General features: G+C 39.7%; 1 protein-coding gene across 7 annotated transcripts in view; it reads left to right on the top strand.

Annotated features, from left to right (window-relative positions):
* Positions 1–21,512, top strand: part of RAPGEF6 (Rap guanine nucleotide exchange factor 6) — a 188,539-nt gene that overhangs the window by 26,484 nt on the left and 140,543 nt on the right. For all 7 annotated transcript variants that reach the window (XM_069091817.1, XM_069091821.1, XM_069091820.1 and 4 more), the window contains one exon: positions 7,710–7,853. In XM_069091817.1, coding sequence (XP_068947918.1) covers positions 7,710–7,853 — 144 coding nt within the window. The remainder of the gene's footprint in view (positions 1–7,709; positions 7,854–21,512) is intronic.

Below are 21,512 nucleotides of genomic sequence, written 5' to 3' on the forward strand. Positions count from 1 at the left end.
TTTTTTTTTTTTTTGTGTGTGTGTATGGGTGTAAGTATCTGAGGCCGGAACCGATCCCGGGTCCTCCTGACTTTGGGGCCGGTGCTCTTACTCATTTCTTTTTGTGAAAAGAACTGGAAAATTCGGGAGATGTCCACCAACCAGAAAAAGGTTGATCAAGTTGTGAAATATGATTGTGATGCAATACTAATGTGCAAAATGACAGGGGGGATGGTTCCAAGAAAACATGGGAAGACCTCTACAAATTGCTGCAGAGTGAAATGAGCAGAACCAGGAGATCACTGTACACAGCAAAAGCAATATGAATGATGATCAAAAATTTTTAATGGTTAAAAAACATTTGAAACCCTTAAAAAAGTTTTTTAATAAGGTAGACTGAAACCAGAATGTAAAGGGCCTTAAATGTCAAACAAAGGATTCTGTTTTATTCTAGAGGCAGCAATAATGATTCTACGAACTCAATAACTCTCTAGCATGTAAGGATAACTCATGTTTTGATGATTATAGCTATATATATAAATCTAAGACATTATAATGATTTGATAACCCAATGCTTTTTCTATGAAAATTCTCTATTATTAGGAGCTTTATTTCCAGAAAGAGAATTACATAAGAGGCCAGATGTTGCCTGCCAACCCCATCCCCCATTTCTCCACTGTAAAACCTTTTTCTTGCATACCTCTTTTATGTGACATAACTTTCCCCATTCTTTTCCTCCCTTGCCCCTTCTCCCAGTGCATCCCTCTTTCTCAGTTCTTAAATTTTTTTTGGGGGGGGGGAGAATTATCTCAACATAATCAATTCACACCCACGACCTCTGTTTTACATAGATTACTTCTAACTGCTCTACTAATGATAAAGTTTTTAGGAGTTATACATATTATCTTCCCATGTAGAAATGTATAGTTTAACTTTATTGAATTGCTTGTGATTTCTTTTTTATATTTACCTTTCTATGCTTCTCGTCTTATGTTTGAATGTCAGATTTTCTACTTGACTCTGGGCTTTTCATCAGGAGTGCTTGAAAGTCCTCTTTCATTAAATGTCCACTTTAGCACTTGATGTATTATACTCAGTTTTGCTAGATAGCTAGCTCCTTTGCTTTCCAGAATATCATATTCCAAGGCCTCTGCTCCTTTAATGTGGAAGCTGCTAAATTGCATATGATCCTGACTGGCTTCATGAGATTTGAATGGTTTCTTTGTGGCTGCTTGCAACATTTTCTCCTTGACCTGGGAGCTCTGGAATTTAATTATAATATTTCCGGGAGTTTTCATTTTGGGGATCTCCTTGAGCTGATTGGTGGATACTTTTTGATTTCTATTTTATTCTCTAAACCTGGACAGTTCTCCTTCATAATTCTTGAAATATGATGTCTTGGCTCTTTTTTTTTATCATGGCTTTCAGGTAGTCCAATAATTCTTAAGTTGACTCTCCTTGATCCATTTTTTTCAGATCATTTGTTTTTCCAATGAGATATTTCATATTTTCTTCTATTTATTCTTTTGACCTGTTTTTAATTGTTTCTTGATGTCCCATGGAGCCGTAGGCTTCTGCTTGACTAATTCTGATTTTTAAGGTATTATTTTCTTCATTTAGCATTTGTACTTCTTTTTCCATTTGGTCAGTTTTGCTTTTTAAGAGCTTCTTCAATGAGTGTTTATGTCTCTTTTACCATTTGGTTAATTCTTTTTGAGTGTCATTTTCTTCTTTTCATGCCTCTTTTACCAAGCTGTTAGTTTTCTTTTCATAATTTTCTTGTAACACTCTCATTTCTTTCCCCAGCTTTTCCTCTACCACTTTTATCTCTTAAACTCCTCCAGGAGTTCTTGTTAGACTTATGTCCAATATGCGTTATTTTCTCTTATAGCTGTTTTCATTTTATTGTCTTCTGCGTTTGTGTACTGGTTTTGCCTGCCACCATTAGTATCTTTTTATGGTTGGGTTCTTTTTTGTTTGCTCGTTTTTCCAGCCTATTTCTTGACTTTGAACTTTATGTTAAAGTTTGCTTTGCTCACGTAGGGGTGGGGAGGTACTCTCCCAAGCGTCATTACTGTTTTCAGTCATAATTTTGGGGGGCGGGGAGATCTGTAAGGTTTTCGGTGCTTCTAAGGTATGGGTATGGTCACTGTTTTCCTGGTCTGTGCTCTGTTCTTTATCTAGAAAGGGCCCCTGTTTACCCTACAGTCACAAGTGCTAGTTAATCTCTCAGCCATGGAACTCTGACCAGGTCCCCTGTTCCCTTGTGACCAGCCACAAGCTCTCCTTTCTGCCCTGAAAAAAACTATAGCTGAGAACTGCATGTGGGCAATGGAGTGGCCAAATAGAGCCTGGCCCGGTACCCAGTGTCAGCTGAGGTTTTCTTGTGATCTCTTTCTGATTTAATGTCTAGTCCTCTTACTGCCTCTGGGCTCAGAGCTCCCGAGGAAGTTGCTGCCACTGTTGCTACCTCTAGGGCCCACCCCTGGTGTTGCTGCTGTGTGTGCTCTAGGCCAGTCCTAAAGTATCTCCCTCTGAACTTTTGTTGTCTGTGCTGCTCCAGAGTTCAATTTTATGTGCATTTTAAAGTTGTTTGGAAAGGACTGATGGGGGAGTTTTACTGGAATACTCATTCTGCTTCATCTTGGCTCCACTGACCTAAGCCTACCTTTCAGTCAAATCAGTCAGCATTTATTAAGAACCTACTTTATGTCAGGCACTGTGCTAATAATAAAGCCTTGGGGAGAGGGAGCTCGTGGTCTAATGGGAGAGACAATATGCAAACAAAAATTTACAAAGTAAGTTATTTATAGGATAAACAGGAAATAATTAAAAGAGGGAAGCCACCACTGGAATTAAAAGGGCTTTGTGGAAAAGCTTCTTGTAGAAGGTGGGATTTTAGTTGGCTAGTTGGAGCAGAAGAGGGGGAGCTTTGCAGGCATGAGGTCAACCAGAGAAAATAGCCAGAGCCAAGAGAACAACAGCCCAGAGGCCAGTATTGCTTACTATACATTATTCCACTTGATGCACTCTACCAGCCAGTCAAACTGAACGCTCGCTGTTCCTCTCCTTCCCTTTTTCATACCTAGAATGTGCTCCCTACTTACTTCTGCCTCATCCTCAGCTTCCTTCTCAAAGCTCAGAGGGCAAACTCACACATGAATCCTTTCTTGATGACTTGCTAGGCCCAGATCCTCTATTCCCTGAAATTACTTTGAATTTGATGTATACTTAGTTTTGTACATGTTGTTTCTCTTGTAGAATGTAAGCTCCTTGAAATCAGTCCTGTTTCTTTTATTGCATTTCTATTATCCAGTACCTGGCATACAGTAGGTATACAGTACTTAAAACTTATGCTGTTTAAAAATAGTTGTGCTAAGCACATGGGATATACAGATAGAACAAAAGTTACTCTCTGACCTCTATGACATTTTAAAAACTTTCTGCCCATTCCATGCCATACTGCTTCTACTCAAACCATCACTCCACTTTGTTTCCACCTAGGTTCCCTTGGCTCTGATAGGTCAGCTTTTCCCTTACCCTCCTGGTCTCTGCGGCTCTTCTAGCTCACTCCTTGCCATACTCAATGTGTAGTACTTCATCCATATGTTCTCCCTTTTTCCTTTCCAGCTTCCCTTTATCCAAATCCCCTTCCTTGTCCCCCACTTCTAGATTCTTTATTCCCATCCCATTTCAGCCATCTTACCCCCAAGTCCCAACCAGATGCCTCTCACCCCTTCCACTTTGCTTTCTGAAATCCATGTATTGTGGTCAACAGGTTTCCCTTCATCCTAAATCTTTCCTCCTTCTACTCCTTACATCTTATATCAGTCACTTAAACCTGGCTCCCTGCAGTGATAAAATATCTCTGACCACCATTTGCAGTACTGGCTGTACTTACTTCACTCACAGGTCAAAGCAGGCAAGTTAGAATCGTCCTTGCCTCCACTGCCATTTCTAAATTCTTTCCCTGCTTAGTAACGTGTCCTTCTTTGAAGTCCATGCTACTCATCTGTCAAGCATACTCATAATCCTGGTCAATGTTGTCTACAGATCCCTAGGTTAATGCCATCCTTCCTCAATGAATTTGGTGCCTGGCTTACCATTTTTCTCCTCTCCAGCTTCTGCTTTCAGCATGCATATTGATTCTCCATCAAACAGATTAGCCACTTAGTTCCTCTAATTACTTACTTTCCATGAGCTGTTCTTCCACCCAACCTCAGGCACACACAAATAAGGTCATACCCTTGATCTCGACATCATCCATAATCTTACAACCTCCATGATCAAGAATTCTGAAATCCCCTTATCTGACCATAATCTATTGGTTTTCAATGTCTTCTGCCTTCACTTACCAATCCTTATTCTTTGTCCACTCTGTGGCTTCTATTACCTTGACCATTCAGTTCTCTCCCAGGTCATCTCTCCTCAACTAGCCACATTCCTTCCTCTTTCCTCAGTTTCAACACCTTGGTAATTTAGTTCAACTTTACACTTGGTGAACGTGTTTGGCTGTACACTGCCCATTTCTTTTTAGTCCCTAGATCTCTTGTATCACCTCTTATACCCTACCAGACTTTAGCTTTGAATCATTCCCACTTTCTGGTGCCTTTGTTCCTACACTTGTACTGCTGAACAGAGATGGAGAAAATCATGTAACTATTCTGAACAAAAGCCGCAGCACATGTGTTACGCAACCTCAACTAGGCCCTCCCTGCTAAGCCCTAAATATTTCTATTATCAACTCACTATCCCATTCTGTAGCAGCTCCTCAAACTCTGCCTCTCATGCCTCCCAACCCCTTCAGAACATGGCCTCATAATTGATAGAAAAAAATTGAGGCCATTTGCCTTCAACTCCTCCCTCTTTTCTTCTCTTCCTCATCTCATATCACTCATATGCCTTCTGCAGCTATTATGTCTTTCACCCCCATCTCATACAAAGAAGTGGCCTGACTCCTTAGCAAGGCCCGACCTTCTACATACACAAGCCAATTCCATTTTATCCATCTCCTTCAACAGATTACTCTCCTCTGTCATCCCTACTTTCTCATTAACTTCAACCACCCTCTCTCTACTGGTCCCTTCCCTACCCCCCACAAACATGACCATGTCTCTCCCATTTTTAAAAAACTCTCACTTGCTCCTTCCGTATCTACTATTTTTCCATATATCTTCTACACTTTGTAGTTAAACTTCTTGCAAAGGCCACCTAAAATAGGTGCCTTAACTTTGTCTCCTCTCACTTTCCCTCACAACCTGCCTTTTGGCCTCATCATTCCACCAAAAACTATTCTCCAAAGTTACCCATGATTTCTTAATTGACAGATCCTGTGGGCTTTTCTCAATTCTCATTCTTCTTGAGATCTGCAACCTTTGACACTTGATCACCTGATTCTCTTTAATAAACTCTTCTCTAAGTTTTTGGCACAGTACTCTCTCCTGCTTCTCTTTCAACATGTATGATCACTCCTCAGTCTTTGCTGAATCCTCATCTAGGCCATGACCTCTAACCATAGGTGTCCCACAGGGTTCTGTCTTTGACCTCTTCTTTCTCTATATTACTTCACTTTGTAACCGTCTTTGTTTCCATGGATTTAACTAACATCTCTATGCAGAGTATCGATTCTACCTATCCTGTCCTAACCTCTGGTGATGTCTAATCTCATTTCCATTTGCCCTTCTGAAATCTCAGCCTGGATGTCCAGCCCCTCAACGGCTGCCCAGAGTCTCATCTGGCCAAATCACACAACTCTTCTCCAAGTGAGTCCCAAAGCAAAACCTCACATCAAGGTCAGTCACTACTCAGACAATTTCATCAGCCATTACTCGGTATTCATGGAGAAGTCTTAATCTTCACTTGAGGCAGGCTTTCAGTTTCTCTGGATCTCCTTCCATGGTCCCAGCTCCTACCTGGATTCACCAGACTGTCACCTGCGTTCAAAGGCAGACAGCTCCCAGTTCCTTGCCCAGCTCTCTGGGCAGTTCCTGCTCCACACTGAAACTCACAGTGTCCAGTCCACCTTAAATCTTTTCCAGTCTCTGTTCCTGGGAAGTCAAGGCTTAACAAAGCCACAGACAGAGTACCAACACCACAGTCATACTTCCTCTGGCAGTTCCTAAGTAGCTCCGGCTGGCCCTCGGGAGTCTTCAGCAGAAGTTTCAGCTGGTTCCCAGAATCAAAATCACTTCATGCAGGTTCTCAAAATAAAAATCATTCTCTCCAGCCTGGGCCTCTCTTCCTCAGCCTCCAGAACCTGGCTCCAAGAAGATCTGAATTTCCAGCTAGGGCTTCTCCTTATATGCCTATTAGCTCCTCCCTGTTCTTCCCCTTCCTGTTACATCAGCAACTTCCTGTTATGTCAGCAGTAGCGTTTCATACCTTTTGTTAACTGAGGCTTGATCTAATTAATTTCAAACTAGGTGCTAAGTACCTGTTAGCTTTGCCAATACAAAGGGATCAAATTACATTACTATTGCACTTGGGTCTGAAAAGTTTTAAACCAGGCTATTGTTAAATGAAAAATTTATATGGTTTATTTTCTTTAGTTTGGACAATATCTGTTGCACAAATAGTTGTCTTTTTATTTACTTAGACATTTAAACTTATGATCTAAAATAAACAGTAATGAAATAATCATGATTTATTTATTCAGTGCCTTTTTCTGTAAGTCATTGCATTAGATTCAATGTGTGGGGGCATACATAGATATATAAACTGTACCTTCAAAGAACTTAAAAGAGTTATAGAATAGATAAAAGCACACAGGTCATTTAAGGCAGTTTGTGTTAAATGTTGTCAGAGGGAATTATGAGGAGATAAGGATGTGGGAAGGATTGCTGAGGACTAAGCAGAAGAAGAATCTGTTGGAGAGGAATATAATAAAGCCATATCAGAACTAGGTGCTTGGTTCATTAAGGTCTTGGACTAAACATGAGGGGATGGGAATTGATTGGAATCAAGGAAATGGGTGAAAGGGTTATCCTTGAAAAGAAAGGACAGTAGAGGCCAAGTAAGGATACAGAGGAACTTTGAGAGAAGGTCATTCCAAAAGAGTAAAGGGCAAGGCAGTGCCAGGAACAGGGGACAGAACTTGAGCTTAGAAAAAGTTTATAATAGGAGTCTCAGGTTGCTTGCTCTGCTACTGAGCTTAACCTTCAGTAGGCTATAGTTAGCGTTAATGACATAGCAGGTCCTTTGGCAGCAGAGTTACTGAGAATTCCCCAATGTATACATAATCAATTTGTATTTATACGTATTGGTAGATTGTGACTTGAATAAGCATAAAAATTAACTAAATCTTTGTTAAATATGTAGTTATATAAAGATGGGGGGCATTGTGAATGTGTTTTTACTTTTAGCATTTTATTTTTATTCTAGTGATTTGCTAAAAATAAGACTTTGATTATGTTGGCTAAATAAAATGGATGTCATCAAGCTGTGTATAATTACATTCAATAATTGTAATTTTAGAATGTGTAATTCAGTCAGAAAAAGGGAACAAGAAAGTCAGTTTCCTGGAAGGAAACCATAGGGTCCTCTTCATAATGTCGCTTCAGATTTTATTGAACCAGTGAGTGTATTACACAACCTCCTTTCTTAAATGGTACATTTTTTGGGTCATAGAAAGTTATAGCTGTGACTTCCTTATGAGCTTTATAAAACACAATAGAATTTCAATGATATGGAAAAGCTGGACGTTTAATTAGGAGTTCAAACATGTATTTCAGGTAGAGAATTCCAAAGATAATGAAGACAATCTCCTCCAAAGAGAAATTGCTGGAAGACAATCTCGAAGAAGGTTTAGGAAAATTAACCACAGGGGAGAACGACAGACTATCACTGACAATATGGATGCTAACAGTTATCTTACTGTAAGTATGCTTAAAACCATCATATTATTCTAGTTTTAATTTTTATAGGATATTAGTATTTTTTGTTGATGTCAGAATGACTTAAAGATATAGTTATAAATCTTAGTGCCTGTCACCCATATCTTCCAATTCTCAAGAAACCCTCACTTGATTCTTCCATCCCTGCTAACTATTGTCCTGTATTTCTTCTGCCCTTGTAGCTAAACTCCTTAAAAATACCATCTATAGCGGGGTTAGCTGCCACAGTGAATAGAGCACAGGCCCTGGAGTCAGGAGGACCTGAGTTCAAATCTGGCCTCAGACACTTAACACAAAAACTAGCCGTGTGACTTTGGGCAAGTCACTTAACCCCAATTGCCCTCTAAAAACCAAAAAAAAAAAAAATTATCATCTGTAGTTCAGTGTTTCCATTTTCTCTCCTCTCATTCTTCTCTTAACCCCTTATACTCTAGCCTTCTGACTTTTATCATTACACCAAAACTGCTCTCTCCAAAGTGATTAATGGTCTCCCAATTGCCATTCCTTTTCTCGGTTCTTATTCTCCTTGACCTCTCTGCATCCTTTGACATTGGTGATGACTTTTTCTTCGTTGATACTGTCTTTCCTGGTTCTCTTCCTACATTTCTAACCATTAATTTTCTGTCTTTTGCTGTATCCTCTTCCAGATGACAACTTTTATCCTTAAGTGTCCTTCAGGGTTCTGTCCTGGGCCCTCTTCTTTCTTTATACCTTAGCAGCTCTCATGGATTCAATTATCATCTTTATCTCTCTTCTCACCTCCAGTCTTGCATCTCCAGCTTCCTTTCAGATGCCTCAAACTGGATGGTTGCAAAAGTAAACTAAGAGAGACTCTAGATTATCTGTTAAGTTTCTGTACTGTTGTTCATATGTGGATGAACTTTGACCATTTTATTCCTGCTAGCAAAAAGATGCCATGTCTGTGGTATTTCTGATTTCTAAATAGTATTGAAGTAGCTGACTTCACTCCTTTTTGTTTGAAGGACCTATGTTAAATCTACATTTTTTCATTTATTACAATTTTTCAAAGGGAGGAAACTACATATCATTTGTAGAGTTCTTTATTTTGCTGAATATCATCTGTAGAAAAGCATTTGATCTAGTTTCTAGGCTGTTGAAGATAGCCTTTAGAAAATTGAGCTTCCTGCTAAGTATGGAATAGAAAAGAGAAATATTCTATTTTATTTGTATTCATTCATTCGTTGATTCGTTCATTCATTCACTCATTCGTTCATTCATTCATTCAGCAATTGCAGTTAAGTAACTTGCCCAAGGTTACATGGCCAGTTATTTTGTGTGGGTGTTAAGTATCTGAGGCCAGAACCGACTCTGGGGCTGGTGCTCTTATTCACTGTGCCACCTAGCCTCCCCCTAATTTATATTTGTTTTTTTAACTGATGGGATCAACTATTAGAAAAAACTCTGCTTCTGACTTGTCGTAGCTTAAATTTCAGCTATTAACTTAAATCATCATTAATGATAATTTGTGGAATATGCAAACACTATGGCAGACAGTTTAATAATCAATAAGCATTTATTAAGCATTTCTTATGTGCTTCAAACTCTGGTACAGGTACAAAAGAGAGACAGCCCTTGCCCTCAAGAACATATGTATTTTACTAGAGTATATAATACATTCACCAATCATTAGTAAAATACAGGACATTTGTAGAACAAATATACAATGATTTTGGGAATGGGACACTAAAAAATACAGAATCAAATGATTCTTTTGAATCCGAACCTTGAAGGAAGCTTGGGGTTCCAGGGGAAATGAAGGTAAGAGGGGGAGCATTCTGGGCTTGGGGGACAGGCTGTGCAGAGATATAGAGGCAGTAGCCACCAACTTTGAGGAAGAGGGAACTGTTTACTCTTAGTATTATTTACCACTGGAACACTTGATATCCATTCAAGCTGCCAGTTTGACAGTTGACTTGTGAAATATCATCATCTTATTTATTTTTAGTATGATCGAAGTATCAAAATTAAATCCCTAAAAGTGCTGTCATCATCGTTCCTAGACCATTATTATTTTTCAGTGCAATGGGTAGTATGATTGAGGTATATTTATATTCTTCAGAGAATATTTTCGTTCAACAAACATCTGTGTTATTTCATTGAACAGACTGGTTTTTACTTTTGGTATTATTGGTTGATAGATGAGATCTAACTGAATTAATATGCCTAGTTTTTTTTTTTTACAGTTTTGACAGAACTTGTCCATCATTACCATATATTGACCTAGGCTCAGAATTGAATAGGAGGAAATGAGTAGGTTCAGTTGTATAACAGTTTCATTGACTCTGATCTCTGTTAAACAAAAACCTGCCTTAATCAGTATTTTTCCAGTTATGAGTGGTATCTTTGAATACTCCCTAGGGGACAGGTCCTCCTTGGACACATACTCACTCTGTGTGACCTTGGGGAAGTCACTACTTAACTTCTTGTCTTAGATATTTCTCCAGGGTAATAAGAGCAGTATAGTGATGAAATCTTACTTCTTTCCAGGTCCTGGAGGAAAAGTGGATATATTCTTTGTTTCCCTTTGTGTGTCCCAGACTCTCCCTTTTAGCTCTGTCACTGATCAGCCTCCTCCTTTGAAGTTTGTGAGACAAAAAAATTTACCCAGATCACAGTAGCTGTTATATACCATCCCCGCATCGTTTTCTCTTATTTCTCAAGGATCTCAACATGGATCACCCTTCCCCTCTTCTCCCCATCCCTTTTGTTGTTCTTTTTCAGTCATTTCAGTTATGCCCAATTCGTGGTGATCCCTCTTGGGGTTTTCTTGGCAAAGATAGTGGTGTGGTTTGCTGTTTCCTTCTTTAGCTCATTTTATAGACGAGGAACTGAGGGAACCAGGGTTAAGTGACTTGCCCAGAGTCACATAGCTAGTAAGTGTATGAATCCTGATTTCAGTCTTTCTGACTTCTTCCTCCTTAACTAGAAACTCCGATATTCTTCTGTCTGATCATAACCTTCTATCATTTCATCTCTCCTTTGCCTTACCCTCCTGTACCTATTTTTCATCTTCATTGAACCCTTTAGTTCCTTTAATGCTTAGTACTTTCTCAGACCATTGCCCCTACTTTGACTTGTATACCATCCTATGCTCTCAAAACCCTCTCTATTAGGTAGAAGTAGGAACAGAAGAGAAATGGTGTGAATAATTCAGGGCTAAGGTTTGGCAAGAGGTGATCCATATGAGAAGGTATAGTTTCATTCTTTACACTTGTACCCTTAACACAGTTCTTGGCACATAGTAGGTACTTAATAAATATTTGTTGATTATTTCATTGTTGCTGTGTGACTGCAAATTATAGAATAGCACAATCTAAATTTTAGACTTCCTGGCAGTGGATAGGCATGGTGGGTTTAAAGCAAGGTGGAGCATATTCTAAATGAGGAAGTAGAACACAGCATAAAGGATATCCTCACCCCCTGCTACTGATTCCCCTCCCTCCCTCTGATTGGAGAGGGTAGAAGACAGACATTGGTAAGGCTTTCCCAGATCTTCTGTTATTTAAGGATGGCTCCCAGTAAACTCTTCTCATCATTTTCCACATGGCTGCTTTCCTGGACTTCATCATCTCTAGAATCTTATCATTCTGCAAAATGAAATCAACTCCTAGGACCTTCTGCCCTTAGGGTCCCTCCTTCCCTCTTGCTGGAGAGGGTGGGAGGGCAGACATCTGGGAGCTCTTCCCTGATCTTCCACCATTTAAGGTATTCTCATTAAAATAATTTCCTACCCCACCATAGAAACTCATCATTTTGCATAAAATACAGTCAGAAACTCATACCTCCTCATATCACTTCCCACTCTGGCAACATGATTTTATGATGTAATGTGCAGTCCTTCCCCCACTCCCTTTTAGCTTCTCTCTAGGTGTTGTCTCCCCCATTAGATTGTGAGCTTCTTAAGGGCAGGAGTTGTCTTTTGTATTCCTGTACTTAGCACTATGTCTGCAGCATAGGATGTGCTTAATTAATTTTTATTGTCTCTGACTCACCCAAAAGGAGGTATATGATCAGAAAGAAAATGAACCAGCAGTGTTTTGAAAGTGAAGGAAAAAGATGGACCATCTTTGTATTTCATGGGTATGTATCCATATAAAGTCAAGGATCCCATGGGAAGCCTTAGGATATAAAGTGTAATTTCACAATGAGAGGGTATGGACTAGAGTAGCACTCGAAAGAGCCTTCAGCAACCATCTAATCTAATACCTGAAAAAGAAAATCCTTCTGCAGTGTTACCTGGGAAGACATTATCCAGTCTCTTTATTTGAAGACCTTTACTGTCAAACTTTGACTTTGTAATATCTGCTCATTGCTCATGATTCTGCCATCTGGGGATAAGTAGACATGCTTAAGTTGCCGTCTTCACCGTTAGAATAGACTGATTGAAATTATCTCCTTGAGACATGTATATGCACAGAGCTTTCTGAATTGCTTTTTTTGAATTGACTGTAGTACATTAAAATCATTAAATTTTTTTTTAATTGATGGCCTAATATATGTAAGGAACCTAGGTACCAGAGATATAACTCTGTAAAGTAATACATTCATTCCCTTTAATGAGGATTCTAATATTTCAAAGGTATGAACGTTCCCCATGGTGGAAACTTTTAGGAGGGTTTAAATTTTCGAAACTTAAAAAAGTTAAAGTGAATACCAGTAGATAAGATGGTTTTTTGAACCAGAGTAACTGCCATTTTTCTAGTTAGAAGGAGACACAGAAAGGAGGAGAGGTGGTTAGAAAAAAAATTGAACTCTTATATCATTTATAAATTATTTTAGAGGAAAAATTTCAAAAAAGTAATTTTGTAAAATGGCAGCATCTTTAAAATATGTAGCTTTCTAAGAACCCTATTTCAATGATAACACTCATTTGAGGTATTTAATGCTAGTGTATTTGTTTCTCTTCCATTAAAGTTTTGCCTCAGTACCTTATTATGATATGAAAGTTACCTCTCTGGAATATAATATTTATTCTTTTTTATGGCACAAGAATCCTCGTTATATCCACGTGCCAGTTTAACTATTTTCAAATTGCTGGTAGCCCCCTCTGGTTTCCAGGTTCTTTGTTATTATTAAAAATACTGCTGTGAATACTTCTGTAAAAAAAATTTTTCCTATCAGTAATGTTAACATAGAGGGCCAATAGTAAGTTCATTGAGTCATAGGGTATAACCAACCTTGTAGCTTTCATGTAATTCCAAATTGCTTTCCAAAAAGGTAGTACCTGTCTGTTCATGATTTCAGCAGCAATGTAACTGCTTGTGGCATACCTGTTTTTGCCATAACATGGCCGGTTTTGGATTTTATCATGTTGAACTAATTTTGCTAAATTAATGGGCATAATCTTTATCTTTAATTCTCATTTCTCTGATTATTAGAAATTTGAAAGTTTTTCAGATCAATATTCATAATTTATATTTCTTTAAAAAAATTTTTTTTGGCCTATGTTTTATTTTTGCACAATAAGTACACGAATATTGCTATTCCCTGCTCCCATACACAAGGTACATTCTTCAAGAGAGTGAAGTCAAACTGCATGCTTATATAACTGTGATTGATAGTATGTATTACTTACCACTTTGTTGTTTACCAGATGTTTCCAAAGAATCCAGTGTATCAACAAACATTTGTTATACAGCTATTATGCAGCAGGCGTTGTAATACATCACAGGGACACTAAGACAAAAAGTAAAAACATTTTCTTCCTTCATGGAGCTGTTTTGGAGTAAATACAAATTTTGTAGAAAAGAAAATAGAAGGTAATTGAGGAGTAAAGCATTAATAGCTGGAGAGAGGAGAATCATGTAAGAGAAAATCATTTGAGCATTTAATGGAAACTGGAGATTCTAAAAAAGATGAAAGAGACTTTCTGCATATGAAGAGACAGACATTTCAAAGGCACAGAGATGGAATATGGAATGTTAGGATGAGGAACAGCTGGATTGTGACAAAGGTAAAAAACTGTGTTGGGCCAGATTGTGAAAGGCTTTAAATGCTAGAGTAGTTTGTATTTGATCCTTGAGGTAAGAGGGAGCCACTGGAGTTTATTAGTCAGAATAGTGACATGGTCAGTCCTGCACATTAAGAAAAATCCTTTGGCACTCTATGGAGGATGAATTGGAGAGGAGAGAGACTTGAGGCAGGGAGACCAGTGTGGGGTCTGTTAACAATAGTTCAGGTGAGAGATAATGAGGACTTATACTAGGGTAATGACTCTATGAGATGTGGGCTACAAAAATCCAATCTGCAACAAAAGGCAGTTTAGGAAGAACTCTGAGCACGATCAGTTTATTAGGGAGACCAGTGATCGCTAAGCATTTTGATCTAAGACCTTCTTCTCAGCCAAGAACCATTCAGCTCATGGATTTTTATAGACCTCAGGAGGTCCCTAAAAAGAGAATGAGGCAGTATGATTGCATGATTGATTGTTTTCCGAAGTGGGGAAACAACTATGATTGACTAATCTACTGAAGTGGGGAAACTCCTATGATTGACTTAGGGATATAATGATGGAAAAATAAGAGTTAAACAGGTTATAATGAATCTACCATGTGTTAATGATAATATTACTTTTGAGTGATTTATAGGATAGATTTATACTGTATTAGACCTTCTATAAGGATTCATGTTAACTTGTGTTAGGAATTTGCTGAATTGGTACCACCCCCACCCCACCACCCCCATCTCCTATGAGTTCCATGGGAGGACTGTGTTTGAAAAACTACAGCTTAGCTTCCTTGTTATCTTGTCATGATGTTCTTATAGCCTGTGGAATGCCCCAAGATACCGATGACAAAGCTTTGTTAGCAGTTTTCTAGGGCTTTCCACAAATCCTGAGACTTTGTCATAGGTAACCAGAAGAATGGTATTTCTTTTGATGGAAATTTGGAACATGGAAACAGGCATGAGTTTTAGGTGAAAGAAAATGAATTGTCCTTTGGAAATGTTGAATTTGATATTCTTATGGGACATTCAGTTGGAAATATCCCATAGGCAATTGTTGATTCAGGAATGGAACTCAGGAGAGAGAGGTTAAGTCGGGATATGTAGATCTGGGAGTCATTTTTATAGAGATAATTATTGAGCCTTTAGAAGTTGATTAGGTCACTTCAAGAGAAGGGAGCCACAGGACAGAGTCATGTACAATACCTGTAGTTAATGAGCATAATGGGGACAGATCTGGCCAAGGAGAACCAAGAGGGGGGCAGTATCATAACAACCGAAAGAAGAAAAGATGATGTCAGGATTGCTAGGGATTCACTATCTTTTAGTTGGAATTAGGGGAGTGTTGAAAAACCATGTTTCCATGAATGCCAAAACAGAGGGTACTTGAAAAGAAGAGGTCTTAAATAAATGTAAATTTGTTAAACAGTAGAATGGGATTCCAAACAGTACAGTGGTATGGATGGTGATGAGAGAAGGGGTTGTAGTAGCAGGGGTGGGGAGCTGGGGAATGGATTTCTCTTAAGAATCTGGTTATTCACCATCAGTGGGATCAGAAAAACATGAAATGAGCGCTTCCTAGCCATAGTAGATGGTTTGCTATTGCTTTTCTTACCCTTAAGAATTCTATGAATGATAGTATGCATCAGATTCTGCTTATTAATAGCTTTTTCTGTAAATAAAGTTGTGGCATCAAGAAGTCTAGTATCTGGATTTTTCGTTCCTAGAGTTGTTTTTTTTTTTTTTTTAAAGCAATAGGGGTTAAGTAACTTGCTCAAGGTTACACGGCCAGTTATTTCTGGGTGTGGTGCTGAGTATCTGAGCCCGGATTTTGATCCAGGTCATCCTGACACTGGAGCTGGTGCTCTTACTCGCTGAGCCACCTGGCTGCCCCTAAGCAATTGGGGTTAAGTAACTTGCTCAAGGTTACACGGCCAGGTGTTTCTGGGTGGGTGCTAAGTGTCTGAGCCTGGATTCGATCTCCAGGTCTTCTCAACACTGGAGCCGGTGCTCTTACTTGCTGTGCTACCTGGCCGCCCCCCTAGGGTTGGGTTTTTGATAAGAGGGCTAGTTGTTAAGAGGCTCTGGTCTAAAAAAAAAAAAAAATGAGAGGTCTGGTACCTTGAGCTCTTTTTCTAGAAATGAAGATAGTATAGCACCAACATTGCCTATTTTATTTGGCCTAAGTTTTCTTGCCTTTTAGGGTTGTCCTTATTTACATTCTTTGACCTCATGTATTCTTTTAAATACACTTTTTTTTCACCCTGCCTAATATCAAATTAATTTTATCATATTCCTCTGAATTCTTCATATTCATCATTCCAAGGTTAAGTGGCTCACTGAGGGTCACACAGCTGCTAATAAATACCTGAGGGGGAGGGGTGGTAGTGGTAAGGATTCAAGAATAGAGGGAGAGTGTAGGGTTCAATTCATTAATTTTCTTTTTCTTTTTTTCATTTTTCAAATGCTTTATTAACTTCTGATTTACATCATTCATTTCCGCCAGATTGAGTTACAAATTTTCTCCCCGTTTTCCCCCTACCTACCGCCCCACAATAGCAGTCCCACAGGATTTTCCCTCCTCCAGTCTGCTTTCTCCCATATTTTCTCCCATACCCCTTTTGACTTTTCCAGTAGGGAATGGTGAATCTCTATGCCCCAGTGCCTGCGTATCTTATTTCCCAATTACATATAAAGTAGTACTAATAATAGTATATATATATTTAAACATTTGATTTTAAAACTTTGAATTCCAGATTCATTCCCTTCCTGCCTTGTCACCCACCCTTACTGGGAAGATAAGCAGTTCAGTATAGGTTGTACATGTGTAGCTAATGCAAAACAATAACATAGTAGATATGTTGTAAAAGACTGACTATATTTCCCTCCCTCCCATCCCACCTCCCACTTGTTCGGTTCTCTACTTTGATCCGATCCCTTTTCAAAGGTGGATGCTTCCAACTTCCCTCCCCCCCCAGCCTGCCCTCCCTTCTATCATCCCCCCTCTCATCCCCTTCCCCCTACTCTCCTGTAGGGTGAGATACCCTATTTAGTGTGTATTTCATTCCCTCCCCAAGCCAAATTCAATGAGAATAAGGCTGACCCTGTATTTCACATTGCCTTCTATTCTTTCATTTATTTGGATCTGTTTAACATCATCTTGATTTCTCTTAAAGTCACTAGCTTCCCTTTGAACCAATCTAAATCCGAGGAAACACTTGTCCTTATTGAGCTTTTGAGATTCTTTTTCCATCTGCCAAATTCGGCTTTTCAAGGCATTCTTCTCCTCATTGCCTTTTTGAGCCTCTTTTGCTGATTAAGTCAGTCTGTTTTTTAAGGTGTGATTTTCCTCAGTCAGGCTGTTGACTCTCATTTCATAATTTTCTTGCATTGTTCTCATTTCTCTTCCCAATTTTTCCTCCACTTCTCTAATCTGCTTCTTAAGGTCCTCTATGACCTGTAACCAGCTTGTATTTTCCTTTGAAGCTTTTGGTGGAGGAGTTGTGATTTCACTTGTCTTCCTCCTGTTCCATGCTTTGCTCCTTTTTGTCCCCAAAATAGGAGTCTAATGTTGGAGTCTTCTGTTTGTTTTGCTTCCTTTGCCTGGTCATGTCGCCCCTCAGTCACTTGACCCCTGGGCTTTTTGCCACAGTAGAACTCTGCCACCAGACAGGGGAGCTTTCATCCCAAACGCTGGGGTTTTCTCAGCTGCCGGAGGTATTAGTTGGGTGCCCTCTCTGAGGTCTCCACACGCTCTGGCAAGCTGGTCACACACCCCAGGACCTCCACCCTAGACCACAATCCAGATCCAAGCAGGTTAAAGCAAGAGCGATTACCCCTCAGACTGGTGCTTGGTCCCCCTACACTCTGCAGGCCAGGAGCTGAGGCTGGAACATGGCCCTGGCACGGCTTCTCAGTGGCTTCTCGCACTGTGTGCAAAAGCTGATGCACTCCCAACTACTGGTCCCAAAGTCCACAGTGCACTGACCTCTTACTTTGTCCTTATCATCCATGTGTTGATTAATCTGGAAATGGCCATGGCTGCTGCTGATCTGGAGTCCCTCTGGCCGGTGACTGGTCAGGCCCACCCTGGGGCTAAAGCCTCGGCATGGGGCTGGGCTCGGCTCCCAGAGCGCTGTGCTGGCCAATTCCTGCTGGCCTGCTGGGCTGTCCTCAGCGGGAAGTTAGCTTCTCTGTGTCATTTTGTGGGTTCTGCAGCTCCAAAGTTTGTTTAGAGTCCCCATTTAACATGGATTGGGGAAGGTGGAAGCCAGAGCTCAGCGGAGGTCCCTGGTTCTAATTTTAGAAGCTTACATCACTTTAGTTGTGATGACTGCTTCTCTTAACCGCCCACTTTGGCTTACTTTCTCTCCCTCATTACCTTTTCTCTATACCTCCCCGAGCATATATCATATTTTTATACTACATCTGGGTCCTCCTCTTCACTGAGTTTTTCTGTAGCAGGTTAGTGATCATTTAGTAGACATGACAGCTAATGTACTTACAGTCGGAAGACTGGGAAAAACGTAAGGATAGCCTCAATAACTAGTAGGATAAATAGTAAGGATAAGTCAGAGTACAGTTTTTCCAGGTTTTTATTTCAAAACCCAAACTCTTAAAAACTAGAGGAAAGAACTTAGCTCTTTATTTTTAGGACCTCAGCTGTTAAGTTCAGCATACCTCCCCCCCCAACTCTTTTACATTTTTTTACATTTTTATTCTTCCCTCTTTGTTTCCCACCTATTGAGGTTTTCCTCTTAGTGTAGGTAATAACTTTTCAGATTAAAAAACAAAAGAGCATGCACATATCTGAGACAGGTACAAAAACCCACTTGCCCCTGCTTATGAAACTCTAGTCATTCCGTCATTTCAATTGCGTCTGACTCTGTGACCCTAATTTGGGGGATTTTCTTGGCTAAAGATATTGGAGTGGTTTGCCACTTCCTTTTCCAGCTCATTTTATAGGTGAGGAAACTGACTTCCCAGGGTTACATAGCTACTAAATGTCTGAGGCTGGATTTGAACTCAGGCCTTCCTGACTCCAGGCCTGGGACTCTATCCATTGTGCCGCCTAGTTGTCCAGGAAACTTGATAACAGTAGTAAATATCCTCTCAAACAGTACCCTGTCCTGCTTGCCTGCATTGAAATATATTTAGAAACAAGCAGTTTTTATGCACAAGTACTTTATTATTAGGTTTAGAATTGAGTCATCCTATATTGTGATTTTATTAGAGGTCAGTAGAATGGAAGATGCTAGACTCTTCAGTTAATCATTCACTGTTGTGCTATATGCTGGAAATACAAAGGCAAGAGTAGAATACTCACTGCCCTCAAAGTGCTTATGATTTAGCCATGGAAAACAACATGTACATAAATATGCAAAACAGATATAAGGTTCTCTGGGAAGAAGAAGGCAGTAGTGGCTGCGGAGAGTAGAGTCCGGAAGGAATTCCTGGAGAAAGGTGGTCTTTTGAGTTGAGCCATATAGGAAATTCCATAACGAAGAGATGAGAAGTATTTTGTCTTAGTCATGAACAACCACTCTTAAGGCACAGAGTTAATAAGAAGGCTAGTTTGACTAGACCACTTTCAGGAAAAATGTGAAGTGGATTGACAATGTGTAATACAACTTAAAGAGTTTTTAAATAACGTGCACAAGTTTTTATTTGATCTTAGAGGTGGTGGGGAGCATTGGAATTTTTGAGCAGGGATGTGCCATAGTCAAACCTGCACGTAAGGAAAATCTACCTTGGCAGCTGTGTGGAAGGATGAATTTGAGTAGGGAGAGATGAGACAAAGAGAATGGTTTGGAGGATATTGCAATACTACAGTTTAGAGATGATGAAGGCTTGAATAGGTTAGTGACTTTGTGACTGGAGAGAAGGGGAATGGTATGAGAGATTTTGTGGAGTCAGAAACAAGATTTTACATCTCTTTGGATATATGCAATGAAAGGGAGTGGGGAACTAAGTATTGCACCAAGATTGTAAACCTGGATTACTGGAACCCTTTGGTTAAAGTAGAAAAGTTGAGAAGAGGAATGGGTCTTTGGAAAAGATTATAAGTTTTATTTTGGACATAAGTTCCATTAAATTTGATTTGCCTGAAGAACATCTTTTTGGAAATACACAACCAAGTAGTTGCTCATGTGGGACTGGAGTTTACTAGAGAGACCAGGGCCGAATATATTGGAGTCATCTGCCTCTTAGTGATATTTAAATTCATATTAGATGATGAGGTCACCCAGAAAGAGTGTCGAGAGAGAAAGTGGGGCCAAAGACAAAGCCTTGGGGTATACAGTTAAAGGATGGGATCTGCCTGATGAGTCAGCAAAGGAGACCTAGAAGCAGGAGAACCGAGAGAGGGCAGCATCAGGGGAGATAGACGAGAGGGGGAACAGTGGTTGTTAAGGATACTGCAGAGACGTTAGGAAGGATGAGAACCGAGGAAAGGCTGTTAGATTTGATAATTAAGAGATCATTGGTGACTTAGGAGAGAAGTTTCAACTGAGTATTACTCAGATTGGAAGTCAATTTACAAAAGATGGAGGAGTGAGTAAAAAGGCAACTTTTTTTAGGAGTGTGGCAGACAGATGCAGAGGAAAGAAGATAATAGTTTGATAGTCTAGCAGCTCCTCAGGAGTTTCTTTTTTTTTTTTCCTAAGCAATTGGGGTTAAGTAACTTGCTCAAGGTTACACGGCCAGTTATTATTTCTGGGTGTGGTGCTGAGTATCTGAAACCGGATTCGATCCCCAGGTCATCCCGACACTGGAGCCGGTGCTTTTACTCGCTGTGCTACCTGGCTTCCCCTAAGCAATTGGGGTTAAGTAACTTGCTCAAGGTTACACGGCCAGGTGTTTCTGGGTGGATGCTAAGTGTCTGAGCCCGGATTCGATCCCCAGGTCATCCCAACACTGGAGCCGGTGCTTTTACTCGCTGTGCTACCTGGCTGCCCCTCCTCAGGAGTTTGTTAAGGCTGAGGGAAGTGGGATGTGTTTGTAGGCCTTAGGAAAGATTGCATATCAGAGCAAGCAAAAGGGAATGTGTGGAAAATCAGGAGAGACTAAAATTCGACTTTTACCCTTATATGATCATGAGCACATCACTGAGCTTCTCTGGGCCCCATTTTACACATCTGTAAAACAAAGATTGAAATACCTGTAGTATCGTGAAGATGAAATGAGGTATGTGTGAGACAATGTATATAAAGTGCTTTGTGAACTTTAAAGTGTTGTTAGTAGTGATATCTAACATAATTTAAATTTTCTATTTGTACTTTTTGAGGGATACTGTGTCAGTATAATAAATGATAATCATAATGGTAAGGCTGATGATGCATTTCATGATTAGCTGCTCTGACTTGGTTACAAATCACTTAATCTCTCCAAGTCTCACTTTCTTCATCTGCAAAATGTGGTTATACTAAATGACCCCTGTGGTTCCATATTGCCTCAAATTTAGGATTCTGTACAATACTCATATGGGTCTGTGATTACATCTTATTTGCAATTTTCTCTCCAATGAAGCAGTTTGAAATCCATCCATGTTTGTATACCCTGTGTGACTGTTATCCATGGTGTCTGATTCTTAGCACCCTCTGCTGCTTTTCCTGCCACTCTGGCACCATCACTGCAGAAGTGGAAAAGAGCTATGCAAGACTGAAGTCAATTTTAAGT

This window comes from Petaurus breviceps, unplaced genomic scaffold (assembly GCF_028583685.1).
Source record: "Petaurus breviceps papuanus isolate PSGF00001 unplaced genomic scaffold, PetGlider_PUasm1.0 189, whole genome shotgun sequence".
Classification (NCBI taxonomy): domain Eukaryota; kingdom Metazoa; phylum Chordata; class Mammalia; order Diprotodontia; family Petauridae; genus Petaurus; species Petaurus breviceps.